General features: G+C 34.0%; 2 protein-coding genes across 3 annotated transcripts; both read left to right on the top strand.

Annotated features, from left to right (window-relative positions):
* Positions 1 to 1461: 1461 nt before the first annotated feature.
* On the top strand, positions 1462 to 4470 carry LOC104247412 (receptor-like protein EIX2). The gene has a single exon (XM_009803424.2). The coding sequence runs from the start codon at positions 1462 to 1464 to the stop codon at positions 4468 to 4470; it is 3009 nt and encodes a 1002-aa protein (XP_009801726.1).
* A 6785-nt stretch (positions 4471 to 11255) lies between these two features.
* On the top strand, positions 11256 to 15754 carry LOC104247411 (ADP-ribosylation factor-like protein 8c). 2 transcript variants are annotated; one of them, XM_009803423.2, is made up of 6 exons: positions 11256 to 11617; positions 14448 to 14529; positions 14623 to 14655; positions 14738 to 14859; positions 15233 to 15394; positions 15494 to 15754. In XM_009803423.2, exons 1-6 carry the CDS (start codon positions 11580 to 11582, stop codon positions 15609 to 15611), a joined length of 555 nt encoding a protein of 184 aa, XP_009801725.1. In that variant the 5' UTR covers positions 11256 to 11579; the 3' UTR covers positions 15612 to 15754. The 2 variants fall into 2 exon arrangements, with proteins under 2 accessions (XP_009801725.1, XP_070003539.1); XM_070147438.1 differs by lacking the exon at positions 11256 to 11617 and adding an exon at positions 12395 to 12426.
* Positions 15755 to 16344: the final 590 nt, after the last annotated feature.

Raw genomic sequence — 16344 nt, forward strand, 5'->3', positions numbered from 1 at the left:
TCTCACATTCGGCTTATTCTTCCTCTCTTTCGCCGCAACCTCAAACTCCGTTCCTCCGCCTCCGCCACCCGCCAGAATCCGCCGTACCAACCAAGGCCTCGTCGCTGATTTGTTTGCCGCCGGTGATAGAGTTGGCAAGGCTCGCCGTTGACTCTGGCGGTGATCATGGTTTCAAAGGACTTTTGATCCAACGGTCATCCCTGTGAGTTAACAGATTCAACTTATATTTACAGTTTAACTTTCGTTATTTACAGTATAATTGCTATAATCTATTTACTATATTTTTCAGGTAATAATTCATGCTTACTATAGGCCGTTAATCTTAGTTAGTATATTTATGGGATCTGACTCTATAAATAGGTTTGCACTGTAATTTCTTGTACAGCTCGTTGAAATAATTGTGCATCTGTTAATTTGTTTCCTCGCAAAAGCAAAAGCTAACCGTTTCAAGTATTTTATTCAGTACATGATAATATTCCTCTTTAATAAGTAATCTAATTTTTGCATCTGATGTAAATGATAAAATTCTCTTTGAAGTTAATAGTTAAATTTTTGTTTCAAAAGTAGAAACAAAATACATCTAACTTAGATCATATTTAAAAATGGTGAAAATTAAGTTCAGTCTAAAGGAATTGTTTATATCCAACGGAAGGCACAAAATGGTTTGATTATTCCACATCCAAGTACTAAAAAAGTATATTTCGAAGTATTATTGTAGCTTATTGTCCTCTGTTTCTTTTGTTTAAATTTGTGTTACCAAGGTTGACTTCTGTGATCAAACTGCTCGTGACCTACAACATGGGAAACGACCGAAGTCACTTACGGTTCAATTCATGACCTAAATGGAAAAAATTACTCCCTTCGTCCCAATTTATGTGTAGTGTTGACTGAGCACGAAAATTAATAAAGAAAGAAAGAATTTTGGGAAAACTTAAAGTTGAATTGTTTCTAAATAAATATGATATTCTATATTAGAAAAACTAAAAAGGAAAGTATGACACATAAATTGGGACATAAGGAGTACTATTGTTGCTCATGATTCCCTGAATTTCTATTTTGTTATTTCTAAATCCCTCAATTTAAATTTATATATTTTACGCTGCCAAAGTTGACTGATGTGTTCAAAATGGGCAAGTTTTCTAAACAGAAAGATGCTGTCTCACGATTACTTTAATCAGTATTCCACAAACGAAAAGTTAAAAAAAAGATTAGTGAACGATCATTGAGTTACCAAAATGATGTCATTGTCTCACTATTACTAGATGGAATGCTTAACAGATATGGATTTTCCTAGAACTTGTGTACCAAGACCAAGTCTAACCTTGTGTTTTTTTTTTCCTTAGACACCAAGGTCTATTTAATGGTTATTTCTGAGGAAACAATTTAAAGCAATCTTAAATTACTAGTATATTGCTTTTTTTCCGATATATCTTCTGCAACTTGATTGACTTTGCGAAAAAGATGAAAAGTGAGATATTTTTATTTCTCAATATTGCATTTTCAGTGTTCATAGGACTTGTTATTGGAACAAGTTCAGGAGGGGATGGTCGTACTACTTTGTGCATTGAGAGGGAGAGGGAAGCTCTTCTCAAGTTCAAGCAAGGTCTGATAGATAACTACGGTATCCTCTCGTCATGGGGGAGAGAAGAAGAGAAAGAAGAATGCTGTGGTTGGAAAGGTGTGCAGTGTAGCAATATAACAGGTCATGTTGTGGTTCTTGATATTCATGCTCCGTCCTATAGTCAACATTTGAGAGGTAACATTACTCCTTCATTGCTTGAATTGCAACATCTGAAGCACCTAGACCTTAGTTACAATAATTTTGGTACAAGTCGAATACCGAATTTCATTGGTTCTTTTCCAAGACTGGAATATCTTTTTCTTGAGTATGCTAACTTGTCAGGTGAAATTCCTCACGCTCTTGGGAAACTTACCCATTTGCAGATTCTTGACCTTAGCCTGAACTCCCGTCTAGTAGTGAAGAACCTTGAGTGGCTTCCTCGTCTTGTTTTTTTACTTGACCTTGACCTTTCTGGGGTTCATATTGAAACAGTCAATTGGTTGCAACAAATAATTAAGTCCCCTTCTTTAGAACAATTGAATTTGGAACATTGCAACGTCCCCGAGCCAATCATATCAATATCTCATCTCTCATCCAATGTCTCTTCCCGTTTGCTTTCCAGCCTCAACCTTGCTGATACTGGGCTTTCCTCTTCTGCATTTCGGTGGTTGTTCAACTTGAGTACGAGATTTACTTCCATAGATCTCTCTTCTAACCATTTAGCAGGCCGCATCCCTGAAGCCTTTGGGTATATGCAACATCTTGAGTTCATTGACCTTGCTACAAATATTCTAGAAGGTGGATTGCCCAAATCTTTTGGCAACTTGAGTCACTTAAGAGCCCTTGATTTATCAACTAATAACTTGAACCAACCACTTCCTGAATTATTTCTGAGCTTATCTGGTAAAGCAGAAAAATCACTTGAAGAATTGCATTTATCTAACAATCATTTTAGTGGTTCATTGCCTGACATCACCAGATTTTCATCCTTAAAAAGTTTGTACCTGCAAGAGAATCAACTGAATGGATCTTTCTTAGAAAGCTATGGGCAGACTTCCAAGATCGAATTCCTCGATTTATCTTTGAATCAAATAACAGGACCTTTGCCAAACTTAACAGCATTTTCAGCATTAAGAGAGTTGCATTTGAACAATAACCAATTCAAAGGGAGGTTACCCCAAAGTATAGGACGACTTTCAAAGCTTGAGATGTTGAGGGTCGAATCAAATTTCATGGAAGGTCCAATCACAGAGTCACATCTTTCTAACCTTTCCAGCTTAAGAGTGTTGGACTTGTCATATAACTCCTTCTCTTTTCAGTTGGGACTTAATTGGCTTCCTCCTTTTGAATTAGATGTTATAGGTCTCTCCCATTGTAAAATGGGGCCTCATTTCCCACAGTGGCTACGAACTCAGAAGAGTTACTCACATCTTGATATCTCTTTCGCTGGTATATCAGGCGTAGCACCTAACTGGTTTTGGGATCTTTCTCCTGAAATGATGCACTTTAGTATTTCCAATAACCAAATAAGTGGAGAGGTCCCTGATTTGTCTTCCAAGTTTGTAAAGGAAACTAATTACCCGACAATGGATTTTAGTTCGAATAATTTCTCGGGTTTAGTGCCATCATTCTCATCCAACTTGGAATCATTGAACCTTTCCAAAAACAAGTTTGTTGGATCAATTTCTTTCCTGTGCAAAATAGCCAACGCTTTGTTCCGCACCATTGACCTCTCAAATAACCTACTTTCAGGAGAACTTCACAATTGTTTGATGGGATTTGAAGAACTAGCCATTCTTAATTTAGCTAACAACAATCTATATGGTAAAATTCCCAGTTCCATTGGTTCTTTGTCGGATATCCAATCTCTACAGTTGCGGAACAACAATTTTACTGGTGATCTGCCTACCTCTTTGAAAAACTGCGGAATATTGCAAATCTTGGACGTAGGAGGAAATAAGCTAAGTGGAGAAATACCATTATGGATTGGCTCACACTTAACATTCTTGGTTGTCTTAAGTTTGAGACTCAACAAGTTCAATGGAAGCATACCTCAAAATTTGTGTCATCTGAATAAAATCCATATTTTGGATCTTTCTCAGAACAGCTTATCTGGAGAAATCCCCCGATGTCTCAACAATATCACATCTTTGCTTCAGAATAATAATAGTTCAACCCCAAGCATCCTTTTTGAATTAGGTGGAGACAGTCACAATGGCTATTCTTATTTTGAAGAATACTTGGGGGATGCATTAGTTCAATGGAAAAGCAGTGAATCTGTGTACAATAAGACACTCGGGTTGTTGAAGATCATCGATTTTTCTAATAACGAGTTAGCTGGAAATGTTCCTGAAGAAATCGCGCAACTGGATGGAGTGCTTTCACTAAACCTCTCGAGAAATAATTTAACAGGAAATGTAATACAAGGAATTGGGAAGATGGAAAAGTTAGAGTCCCTTGATTTGTCTGGAAATCAGTTCACTGGTCGAATTCCCACAAGTCTTGCTCAACTACATTTCCTAAGTGTCTTAGACTTGTCGAGTAACAACTTATCGGGGAAAATTCCTTCAAGCACTCAATTGCAGAGTTTTGATCCTTCATCATATGAAGGAAACAATGAACTTTGTGGCCCACCACTTGCAGAATGTCCTGAAGATAGAAATACTCAAAGCCTTTCTGCTGATCATAGCAAAATCAACAATCTTGATGAAGATGACAAGATTCTGTCGTTTGGGTTTTATGTATGTGTGGCAAGTGGCTTCATTCTTGGATTTTGGGGAGTAATATTTACTTTAGCCCTCAAGCAATCATTTAGAGATGCTTACTTTCAGAAGTTGACCAATTTCGCAAACTGGATCTTTGTGACAATAATAATGTCTCTACACAGATTGAAGATGATGTGGAGCTAGCGAATATATCGCTAAACTTTTATATCAATATCAGTCAATTTTGTTTAATTATTGATTAGATTCTTCTCCTCAAACATTTACAGGTTTTGTTGCAGCTGATCAGTTGTTCTTCAGGCCAGGTCCTTTGCATCAGAAAATCTGTATTGATGGATTAATTTTCCACAATCTGTTACTTATAAGCATATGTTGAGTGTCTTATCTTTATTAGTTATCTTGAACCTCTCTACTAGTCTAGCTTCTTTCATAAATGTAGAGTCATGAAGCAAGACAGAACAAATCTTTATGTACAATTTGTATAGTTCAATGATACACCAACTTTAAGCAAGAAAATTTTAGATGGCAAAAACATCCCTGCAACCAGAATTGCTCAAAAGAGCAGAAAAGATCAGCTGGAAAAGATTTCAGCATATCACTTGAGGACTCTCAAACACAGCTCAATTTTCCGCATTGCTACTTTCTACATGAGATGCATACAACTCCTCGGAAACTTACATCATTTTGTTGTCTTACAGTTTGGCCAAGCTTCTAAATCGGCTTATTTTGAAAAGTGCTTTCTAAAAAAAATAATTTTGGTGAGAAGCAGTTTGTATTTGTCTAATTAATTTGAAAAACACTTTTGAACAACAATTAGTGTTTCGGCAGCCTTTTAAAATGTACTTCTAAATGTATTTTTCTCAAAAGTCCTTTTAGTGAGAAACTACTTTTTCATGCTTCTTAAAAACTTATTCTACTTCTACTCAAAAATATTTTTTTTCTTCGAAAAGTTTGGTCAAACATCTTAACTTTGGGAGCAAAAAGAAACACCTTTGACACAAAAAAGAAAAAAGAAAAAAGAAAAAGAAAGCACTTTTGGCCCAAAATCAAATACTTTTGGCCAAAAAGATGTTTGGCCAAACAGGTGCTTAATAAGCCAATCAATAATGGTATCAATATTTACCCGACTCTGTGTAGGGGTGGCAAAATGGTTAAAAGAAAACAGTTAACCAACCATATTATCCACTAAAAAATAGATTGAATAATGAACTTTTTAAAAACGAGTCAAATATGGATAAGAACCATATTATCCATTTAGAAAATGGATAACCAATGAGTCTAAATTTTACATTTGTAAATCCTCAAATTGGGGGTTCCTCAAGTTAGGGTGACTAAAAATTCTCCCAAAAGTGATTATATGCAAGAATTCATGAATAATATGGTTACCCATATTATCCGCCGGTTAACCCGTTTTTTATCCGTATTAAATATGGATCGGGTAGGATAATTTATCTGTTTTTCCATTACCCGTTTTCGACCCGAACTATATCCGACCCGCCCCGCCCGTTTGTAGAGTTAGGAGATCATATAGTAGCAATTAGCAAGGTCTAAGTAGTTAACATTTACTCGAAGTGAACCAGTTCAAGAACTTTTCCAAGCATTCTTCATTAAGTTTTCTTACTTTTTGAAAGTACTAATACTTCAAAATTTAACAACGAATTAGGATTTAAATATCTGAATTATACCTCAAAACTTTTGAGCAATTGATGACTAAAGTCTAACCTAAAAATTGATTTTTTTTTTTAAAACTCACATACTAAAAAGTCTTCATTTATTTTAAAACTAGTGAATTTGCCGCGCTCTGCGCGGTCATAAAGATAAATAAATGAGCATTACAAACATCTTTTATAATTTTAATTCTATAAGTTGAATTTGTAAAATATATTTATATTTTAACGGATAGCTCAGTTTCACGAAAAAAATTGAAGGCAACAAAAAGAATGATAATAAGACTACAACGATATATGCTTAATAACTTTACATATACAACCATTTGGTAACAAATCTTTTTGTGGTAAAAGAAACAACAATTAGTAGTAAAAACACATAGTATATTGTTTAATGTTTTCATCATTCATCGTTAGTAAAATTGCAATTTCTGTAATTATTTTCTTTATTTTTTTCTCTTTCCCTTCTTTCTTTATTTCTTCCACTTCATCATATCATACTATTAAATCTTCGACTATAGTTGGCTTCTAATCCAACTAAAACACTCCTTTTGACCAAACGGACATACCTCTTCATATATCATCATAAAGAGTATACTTCCCAAAGTCAAGCACTATTACCTATATGATCAATAAAAAGCACTAAGTAGTTAGTTTCTCATGGTATATGAGCAAGCTGCCAAAAGAAATAGCAAATTAGATACTTCTAGCATCCCCAAAAGCCGGCGTAGTGCATCGATGAAAAATAACGGCATTTGCAGATTCAAAGCCCCTCATAACTCATAAGTGGCTTTCAATAGGGGAATTTAGGTAAGGGAAGGTGAAAATAGCCAAACTAATTAGAGATATTTGAGCACAAAAAAAATTATCAATTTCCTACTCCTCTAAATTAAACACGGTTGTCTGATCCTTAATCTTCACAAATTAAAGATCTTAAGTGGGATTCCTTAAATAAGGGGAGGTAAAACGGACAAAGCTAATCAGGAAAAAAAGAAGAAGAAGAACAAAAATATAAACGTGTTTTTTGGCCATAGGAATATATATGTAAAATCTACACTCTACACCTTCTTTTCCTTTTTGAAAGTTTCCTATATTTACGACAAAGAAAAGAGAAATGGAAAGTAAACCAAAAAAAATAAGAAGAAGGAAATGTTAGAATATACTATAAGCCATGCGTATTGTTATAGTATTCTTTATGAACAATTATTTATTTACTTATTTAAATTCAATAAAGTTTCATTTTAAATAGATCATGTGTTGGTTTGTGCGTCCATTGCTTACATAATAGATGATTTAGTGTATAGAGTTTAGCTTATACACGGAAGATTAAATCATCGGTTCTTGTAAGACATAAAAGTTAATGTTGACAATCTAATGATGGAATTGGACAAATCATCGGAATGATTGTAGCACAAGATTAAATATAATTTATCTTGATTATGAGAATGGTTTAATTCCAACTTCTTGTGCTAGTACATTTTGTATGTATTGAACGGATCAAGTAGAGATGAGTATTTTATACTGACTTTATAAAATAATTTCTCTAGTCCATTTAATGTACTTATACTCTTAATCCTGATATAATTATTATTAGCTGTGTATGTCACTTGTTGTTTTGATTTATTAAAAGGCGAGATTCTTTCGCGAGTCAATAAGCCTGGTAAATTGGATAACAATGATATACATTGGCGAAGTAATAATTAGTTGATGGAATCCATGTCTCGATTTTGAGATTGATGATACTCCTTTATGAAAGCTTATAAGTTTTCATGTGTAAACCCGGCCGGTGGATTTTGTATCCGACACATGAAATAAGTTAAGTGTAAGTCTAAAGGAAGTAATCAATAAATTAAATAGTCAGTAATTTAATTTGATTGATTAGTATCTGAATCTTAACATGGGGAGTTAAATAAGGTTTTATGGAAGAATTTCGAAATTGAACTAAGGAGTGCAATTACGAATTTTTAGTGGAATAATTCGTAATTTATTATGATGGAAATTAGTTTCAGAATTTCGAAATTAATATCATAATAGGAAGCCTTGTTAATTAAATTCTGTGGTCCCTACTGTGCCTAAATAATAGAAAATAGTGGAAACTGTTACTTAGTGGGAAAGAAAACGTGGAAACCGTCCCTTAGTGGGAGAAGGAAACCTAACAGGTTTTGAAAACGGTTTTGACCTAAAAAACGCAGCTATATATATGGATATAAGGGCTGGACGTTTTTTACATGATTCTGACTGCGGTTTCTACTAGAATTTTGCCCACCCAAAATTCTCTATTTTCGGTTATTGTTTGGGTAACACAGTAGAAGACTGTGGAAATCTGCTAGTGTGTTTTCAACTGAGGAACTGGAGAATGACCTAGATTTGTTGTGTTTACGCTTCAAGAGGTAATCCTAAAATCTCCATACGTGCTAGTTGTTTAGATTACACGTGAATAAGATTTTGTTATTGCTTCCGTTGTGGTATATATTCCAACAGGAAAAAAATGTAACAGATGAAAAAGAAGAAGAAGATAAAAATCGAAAAGTTTTAGATTAGGTAACAATGGAAAAAGAAATGTACGTACTTTCTTCTTTTCTTTTTCCCTTTCATTTCTAGTTCTTTTCTTTTTCCCTTTCATTTATCGTCTCTTTCATTTCTTTTCTTCTTTCTCTCTCCCTAACATGCTACTTCCTCCCTCACTAAGAAAAATTTCCTCCTAATTTGGCTTTATAACAAAAATGATAAATCTGTTCTACTATTCTATATAATACACACCTTCATTCAATATACATTTCGGAGTCCGGTGCATCTCCATCTCCCTTTCTTTTTCTCTATTCTCATCCTATTCATAATGAATGATCTTAACAAAAACTTTACCCTTTTGTGTCAAGTTTCCCATAATAATACATCTTGCATGATTCAAATGATTATATGAAACTCAGTATCAATATATGGGTTAGCAGGCTTTGCTCTGTCTCTTCCTTCAAAAGACACGAATCTTTTTACTCCATCAAAAGTCATGCATCTTACTCCTCTTCTTTCTTTTTCTACTAAACTCAACGCATTCGACGATAATATCTACTCGCTCTGTTTCCATTGTTTGTTTGATGCTTTTACTGCCTATTGATGTCCCTTCTTGTTTTTCAAATTTAAAGTAAAACGAAGTTTGAATGACATAGAATGCGCAAGTAATTTGAGATTGGTGCATAAATTTAACTTTAAACAGGTTGCAAAATTTAGGAAAGAGGTGAGAGGCCTGTAGGAAAAAGATCTTACCACATAAAAGTGTTGTAGTAGGTCTTAACAAAAAGTGAGATATAATTAAACCTGACCAAAAAAAGTGGAGAAAAAGAAATTCAAAATAAAGAAGAAGGTTGAAAAGATGCTTGTAGGAAAAAAGGAGATGTTACAGAAAAAAATTGTAATGGTACACAATAGTGAGGAAAGAGAGGAGACACAATAGGTGTAACATAAGAAAAATAATGCACCGTTTCAGGAAATTATTCTTTTAGATTTATTAATTGAGTTTATTGTGTGAAAAGAGAAGAAAAATCCCTAAAATCTAAGAAAATAGATAAATGCATTTCCTCATCGATAAGATATGCCACATCACTTTCTAAGGTCCCTGCCTTAGATTAATATATTGATTTAATATTAACTTCAATAGATAGTCATAAATTCATAATAATATATATCTTGCATGATTCAAATGGTTATATAAAATTCCGCATCAACTCAAGATACGAGTTAGCACGTGAGTTCCATAGAAAAAGATCTTAACAAATAGAAATGCCAATAGTTTTAAGAAAAGTGAAGATTTTAATAAACCTGGCCAGTTGGAAAATGTAAAATTCACACCCGACCAACATCCACACATATGAAATACTCCCTCCGTTTCATATTAAATGAGGTAGTTTGACTCGGTACGGAGTTTAAGAAAAAAGAAGAAGACTTTTGAAACTTGTGGTTTTAAAAGTTTAAGAGATAAAAAGTTTGTGGGGCCATGACATTTGTGTGGCTATAAAAGCATCTCATTAAGGGTAAATGAGTAAAATGAAAAGGTTTAAAGTTGAATTATTTCCAAATTTAGAAATGTGTCATTTGTTTTGAAATAGACTAAAAAGGAAAGTACCTCATTTAATATGAAACGGAGGGAGTAACGACTTTTTACCTCAAAGCTACAACGTCAAGGATCTCTCTCTGTCCTAGCACCCAAATTTCAGGCTGCAAATCTCTTGTTTTAAACCTGAAAAATAACCAAGTATGTCCAGGATATGTTTGTAAAATATGTGCAACAACGATTGCTATATAAAAATTACCAAAAGTACGTACTTACTTCTTCAGTTCCTACTACTCGAGAAAAAATGATAGGCCGACTTCAAGGTATTACCATGGCTTTCACTAATATTTTTGCGATTTTTTTTTTTTGATATCAGATAGAGAGAAATGAAATATGCAGAAAGTAAGATGTCAAATGAGAATATGCAAATAGTGATATCAGTGGAAAGGTTGTGATCCTTATATCTCCTTTAGAAGTCATTTTTCCAGAATGATTCAAATGTCGTGAATCGTGATCCATTCAAATGGGATAAGTGAGTAAATGAAAAATAAAAATGCATACGTTTGAATGAAGGAAGGAAAACAGAACCTTTAAAAAAGGGAGATGATGCCTCCACTCCGTAGAGATGGACTAAAGCTTTGAAGAAGACAAATGATTATCAAAGCCAAATATGAAAAACTTTTTCAGTTGCCTTTTCAATATACATGATGCAGAAATTCCTCACCATTGTGATGAGGGATTAGATTCTGTATATAATTGCCACAAGTCCTTCGATTTGGCCGTTGGGTTCTTTCATGCAAAGAAACGGTTATTTATTAATAGTAATGACTTTTGAAATTCTTTTTCATGAGACATGACTTTAGACTCCTACATAATTATTGCAATTAAATTAAAATAAAAAGGAGTGGGAGAAACTTGAAAAAATGGAGAAAAAAAATAATTTGAAATCCTAGGTTAGGAGAGTGCCACCTCACCCTCAATTAGAGATATATATAGATAAAGAAAATAATTTTCTATGTCGCCTACAGATATAATAAGCAGAACATAATCTAGAACATTTTTGTACACATTGGATCAGAAATCAACTTCATCTAAGAATTTCTATAATCAATTTCAACAAGCATTCAAAGGATTAATATAATCGTTCTCTACTAATTTAGGATTGACGTGCTTTTAGTATAAATCTTTTTTTTTTTTTTGAACTTTTAGTATAATCGGAAAAGGAAAAATATTAAAGTTTTCTCTCCCAAACTCTTGTTTCATGCAAGCCAAATAGGATCAAGGAGCAACCAAAAACAAAATTTAGACCTTTCCTTTTCCTGCCCAAATTTTGATTTATCTCCCATTTAGCTCTGAATTTTTACTAAGTTTATTATCACAGCATCATCAAAACCTGAGAAGCTAACAGTTTTTTTGCTAACTACAAAGTACGTAAATATTACCAATAGATTCTGTCCTTTTCTCAGTTGGCGAAGTTTCCTATTGTTTCTTTTCCCTGCTCAAGAACTCAACTGCAACTACAAAAAATTCCTTTAAACTGTTCACAAAATAATCAAAGTTGGCTTTTTTTAGCAATTCAGAATATGGGTCTTTGGAATTCTTTCCTCAACTGGCTTAGAAGGTAATTTAATTTGCCTTTTATTTTTCTTTTTTGTTGTTAAAGAAACCCCTTTTTAAGTTGCCTCTTGCTTGCTTGATAATTTCTGAAAAAAATTGAATTGTGTTGAGTTTTATGTGAATGGTTTTACTTGATTTTAAGGGTGTTTTGGTAGTTATTTTTCGGAGACGGAACCACGATTTTAACATTATGAGTTCTGAATTTTAGAACGATGATTTTAAGAGCTTCTAACTGGGTTCTAAATTATATATATATATATATATATAATGAATTTCTTAATACTAATACATTATTTGAGCAAAAATTATTGGGTTCCGCCGTACCCGCATTTAGGCTTCTAGCTCCGCCTCTGTTATTGTTTATAGGCTCAATACTGTGCTTATGTAATTAGTAGTCACCGGGGAGAAGGAGCGGAGCACGATATTGAGCTAGGGAAATACTAAATAACACATGCTTAATCCTATGGTTTTTTTTTTTAATTTTAAAAATCGCGCACCAGAGCTTTTTTTTCTAGTGCTAAGTATGCAACATGTGATGTCTGAGTTAGGCGCACATTACCAGCTAGAACATTATAAGAGACAAAAGTCTGGTATTTAAGTGGAGAAGAGTAGAGGGTATTTCTCGATTATTTATTTATATTGCTTCCTAAGAGAAGGAAATCAAGAACTAAAAAGTAGAAATTGGAATTGATTGTTCTTCCTTCTTTCTTTTTCTAAACTGATTACGGGCATTGAGAAGTTGGAGATGAAGGAGGATTTTAGGCTGCTAACCAATATGAGTTGATGTTAGTCTTTTGTTACCCTATTTTTAAGGTTATACTCTTTGCTTATCTTAATTTTAACTTAGATAAAGATCAAAACTTTACAAGAAATTTTGCAGATACTCATGATTGAAATTGAATAGGCTGTCCATGCATTATTTGGAACAATATGTCAGGCTGTTTTCTTTTTACCTTTTTCTTTTTGGGACATTTTTTTTTTTTTGGCTTAGATATTAATTAGTTGATACTTCGCCGTAATTAAGTGATGAAAAATGTTGGTTCATAATATTCAATAAGCAATAGCACTTAATACTATCAGTAGCACTTACTATTTTCAAATTGTGATGCTTTAGCTCGTTATAATGCTTAATCGGGTTGATGCGGAAAACTATTTTGTATTTTTTTTAGTCCTTACAAATTGGATTATAAGTTTATTACACTTGGTTTTGGCTCACGACAACCACATTCTATGCTCTTGTTGCTTCTATTTCGAAAAACAAGCAGCTATTAATGCTTGCATTAGGGTAAACTGTCTACATCAATACCTTTTGGGATGGCCCTTTCCCCGACCCTGTGTAAACGTGTAGAAAATGGCAAACTCCCACAACGGTGGGAGACTTGTATTTGGGGGAGAATTTCTCCCTATAAAAGGAGGTTTGAATGTTTAGGATTTAAACACACCTCTCATTTGCCTTCTTATCTTCTTAAGGCATGTGTATTTTCTCTCTTTAGAATTATTTCACTTGTATTTTTGGAGTGGAATTAAATATTGGTTGTGTCCGAGGAAGTAGACAAAATTGGCCGAACCTCGTAAATTCTGGTGTTCATTTTATTGTTGCTTTATTGTCTTATTTATTATTTGGTGGCTGTCATAATTTTTGATATAGTAGTTGTGACTCATTCACACTATATACATTTGGCTTTCGCAACAAAATGCGGGATACCTCGTGCATCAGGCTGCCCTTTTTTAGTCAATCTTTCTTGAAAGGAAACTCAGTGGTGGTAAATCGGAGTAGAAGTTGATAGATTGTGATTGAAGAAGTCGGACATAGTTAGCAGGTGGAGAATTTTTGCAATTTCTATATAAAGGATAATAGGAACAATGAGAATTCACATGTATCATATAATATTAAAGAATTAGACTAAGTATAGCAATTTCAAAGGCATGAAGATGTAGAGGAAACCTTGGTATTTTTTTCTTTGACTGGTCTCTCTCTACAATGAAATGCATGGCTTTGGTTTGTAATATTCCAGCAGAAGGTATGGTAATTAGATTGCAGAGGAACTTTTGCCATCCACAGCCAGATTTTAGCACCAAGTTAGAACTACAATTAAATAGGTCTTCGTATTGGTTGAGAATTTGCTTTATTCCAAGTCCTTGTTAATAGTCAAGAATGGAAGAGCATTTGACGTGTTCTCGGATGCTTTTGCTGTTGCCTGTGTCTTGCCTTGTGAGCATTGTGATTATCCATTGTCCTTCAGTTCAGTTCCCTTAGAGGTGGTTATTCTTTGTGTAAAGCCATTCGCGAGGGTGGCGAGTTGCAGGGGCGGAGCTAGCCCTTTGGTTACTGATTCGGCCGAATCCTGCAGGGTTCAAACCTTGTATTTATCTTAAGAAATTTATTAATATTGTACAAATTATTAATCTAAAACCCAAACTTAAAAAGAACTACAATCCCGAACCCATAAGCTTCAAATTAAATCTTGGATTCGCCTCTGGCGAGTTGTCATACAACTAATTACAACAGCAATGCTAGTTTCAGCCAGCTGCTGCAGATCCAAGGAATTGTCATGAACACAACGGTCATCACTGAGATCACTGACTGCACCTTGCTAGTTAGCTCAGAAATGCTAATTAAACCCAGAGGACCAAATCATAAGTTTCTTTCTTAATATTAATGAAAAGAGAACTGAATCATAGAACCAAATCATACGTTCATGTTGTTGAAAGAACTTTTTCTTTTACATACTTGCATTATGTGATGAAGAATGACACTGTTGATGAATAATCTTCTAATTTGCATTATGCGAATAAAGAAAAAGAACAAGTTATTAATCTGCTTTCTTGTTCAGCTTTTTCTTTAAACAGGAAATGGAACTTTCCCTTGTAGGCCTTCAGAATGCGGGGAAGACATCTCTCGTCAATGCCATCGCCGTAAGGACCTTAGCCTTTCTTTCTTACCTTATCTCTCCCTTGTTCTTTTCTTACTATACTATTTTCTTACATTAATATGTTGATCTTAATCAGACTGGCGGCTACAGCGAGGACATGATCCCAACGGTAGGTATCTTGTTCTCCTTGAATATGATTAACAATCCTGCCTTCTTGTAATTATGTGCTTATGTGAGTTTCTTGAAATCAGGTTGGGTTTAATATGCGTAAAGTTACAAAAGGAAATGTGACTATTAAACTCTGGGACCTTGGAGGCCAAAGGAGATTCCGTACGATGTGGGAACGCTATTGTCGGGGTGTTTCTGCAATACTGTAATTCCTACATCTTCCTCTCTTCCCTTATTTGTCTTCTCATGTGTTTAAATTACAATGTGCTTTTGAAATTCATTTGCTTCCACTTATGACCGAGTTTCTTTAACGAGTAAAACTGCTTCCCAGCTTTATGCGTATGATAGACGTGTGTAAGAAGAGAGCATAAGTCGAACCTCTCTATAACAGCCTTATTTGTTCCGAAATTTTTTTGCTGCTATAGTGAAGTGCTGTTATAGAGGACACTGTTATAGAGGACATATATTATAACATAACATAGTAATCAGTTCCGAGAAAAACTTGGCTTTTATAGTGAATGACTGTTATATGAGGATGATGTTATAGAGAGGTCTGACTGTTTCTCTCTGTGATTTAGGTATGTTGTAGACGCTGCTGATAGAGATAGTATTCCTATATCTGGAACAGAACTACATGAGCTTTTCAAAAAACCTTCTTTAAACGGAATTCCCTTGCTGGTGCTCGGAAACAAAGTTGATAAATCAGAAGCTCTTTCAAAGCAGGCGTTAGTCGATCAACTGTAAGTAGCAAAAACATTAGTTTTCATGCAACAGCATCCTTTTTTTTTCTCTCTCTCTCTCTCTTCGCTTCTAATTACTCGTGATGTTTGTTGTATCAGAGGTCTTAATTCAATCACGGATAGAGAAGTCTGCTGCTACATGATCTCATGTAAAGAGTCTGTAAATATAGATACCGTTATTGATTGGCTTATTAAGCACTCAAAGACAGCAAAATGATGCAAGCTTCCGATTTGTTGTATGAATCTCATGTAGGAGTTAGCAATGCGGAAAATTGAGCTTAGTTTATGAGAGTCCTTAAGTCATTCAATTGCTTGAACAGTTGTAATTTTGCCATCTAAAATTTTCTTGCTTGAACTGTATTTTGTATTTTCTGAATTTATTATTTGATTTATGCTTTGTACATAAAGATTTGTTCTGTCTTGCTTCATGACTCTTACTGTTGCATGAATAGAAACAGAAAGTATGAGAGGCCTTAGCCTGTTTGGACATAAGAAATTTCACTTTTTTTCGAAATCAGTTTGGCCATAAAATTTTCAATTTTCACTTGAATATAAATTTTGAAATTTTTCGAAAATTTGAAAAACTCCAAAAAGTTCTTTTTCAAAATTTTCATTCACACCACTCACAAAACTTCTAAAACAACCCAAAATTATATTCATGTCCAAATACAACTTTAATTTTCAAATACCATTTTTTGGAATTATATTCAAAATTATATTCAATTTTTTTGGAATTTTTCAATTCTTATGTCCAACGCCCAAATTTCTACAGTTATTACTAGTAAAGTAAGATCTGTGAAACTACATACTATATACCACCATCTACAACAACAAACCCAGTGTAATCCTACAAATGAGGTTTAGAGAGAGTAGTATGTATGCAGACTTTACTCTTGCAGTAGCAGTGTAGCACGTAACTACAAGAATTGTAGTTCTGATGTGAAAGAAGC

Source organism: Nicotiana sylvestris, chromosome 5, assembly GCF_000393655.2.
Source record: "Nicotiana sylvestris chromosome 5, ASM39365v2, whole genome shotgun sequence".
Lineage (NCBI taxonomy): Eukaryota > Viridiplantae > Streptophyta > Magnoliopsida > Solanales > Solanaceae > Nicotiana > Nicotiana sylvestris.

Coding starts and splice junctions, on each gene's coding strand:
- LOC104247412 (XM_009803424.2), top strand. CDS start 1,462: ATGAAAAGTGAGATATTTTTATTTCTCAATATTGCATTTTCAGTGTTC.
- LOC104247411 (XM_009803423.2), top strand. CDS start 11,580: ATGGGTCTTTGGAATTCTTTCCTCAACTGGCTTAGAAG. Junction 14,530..14,622: donor CTCTCGTCAATGCCATCGCC/GTAAGGACCTTA, acceptor GATCTTAATCAG/ACTGGCGGCTACAGCGAGGA. Junction 15,395..15,493: donor CAGGCGTTAGTCGATCAACT/GTAAGTAGCAAA, acceptor TTGTTGTATCAG/AGGTCTTAATTCAATCACGG.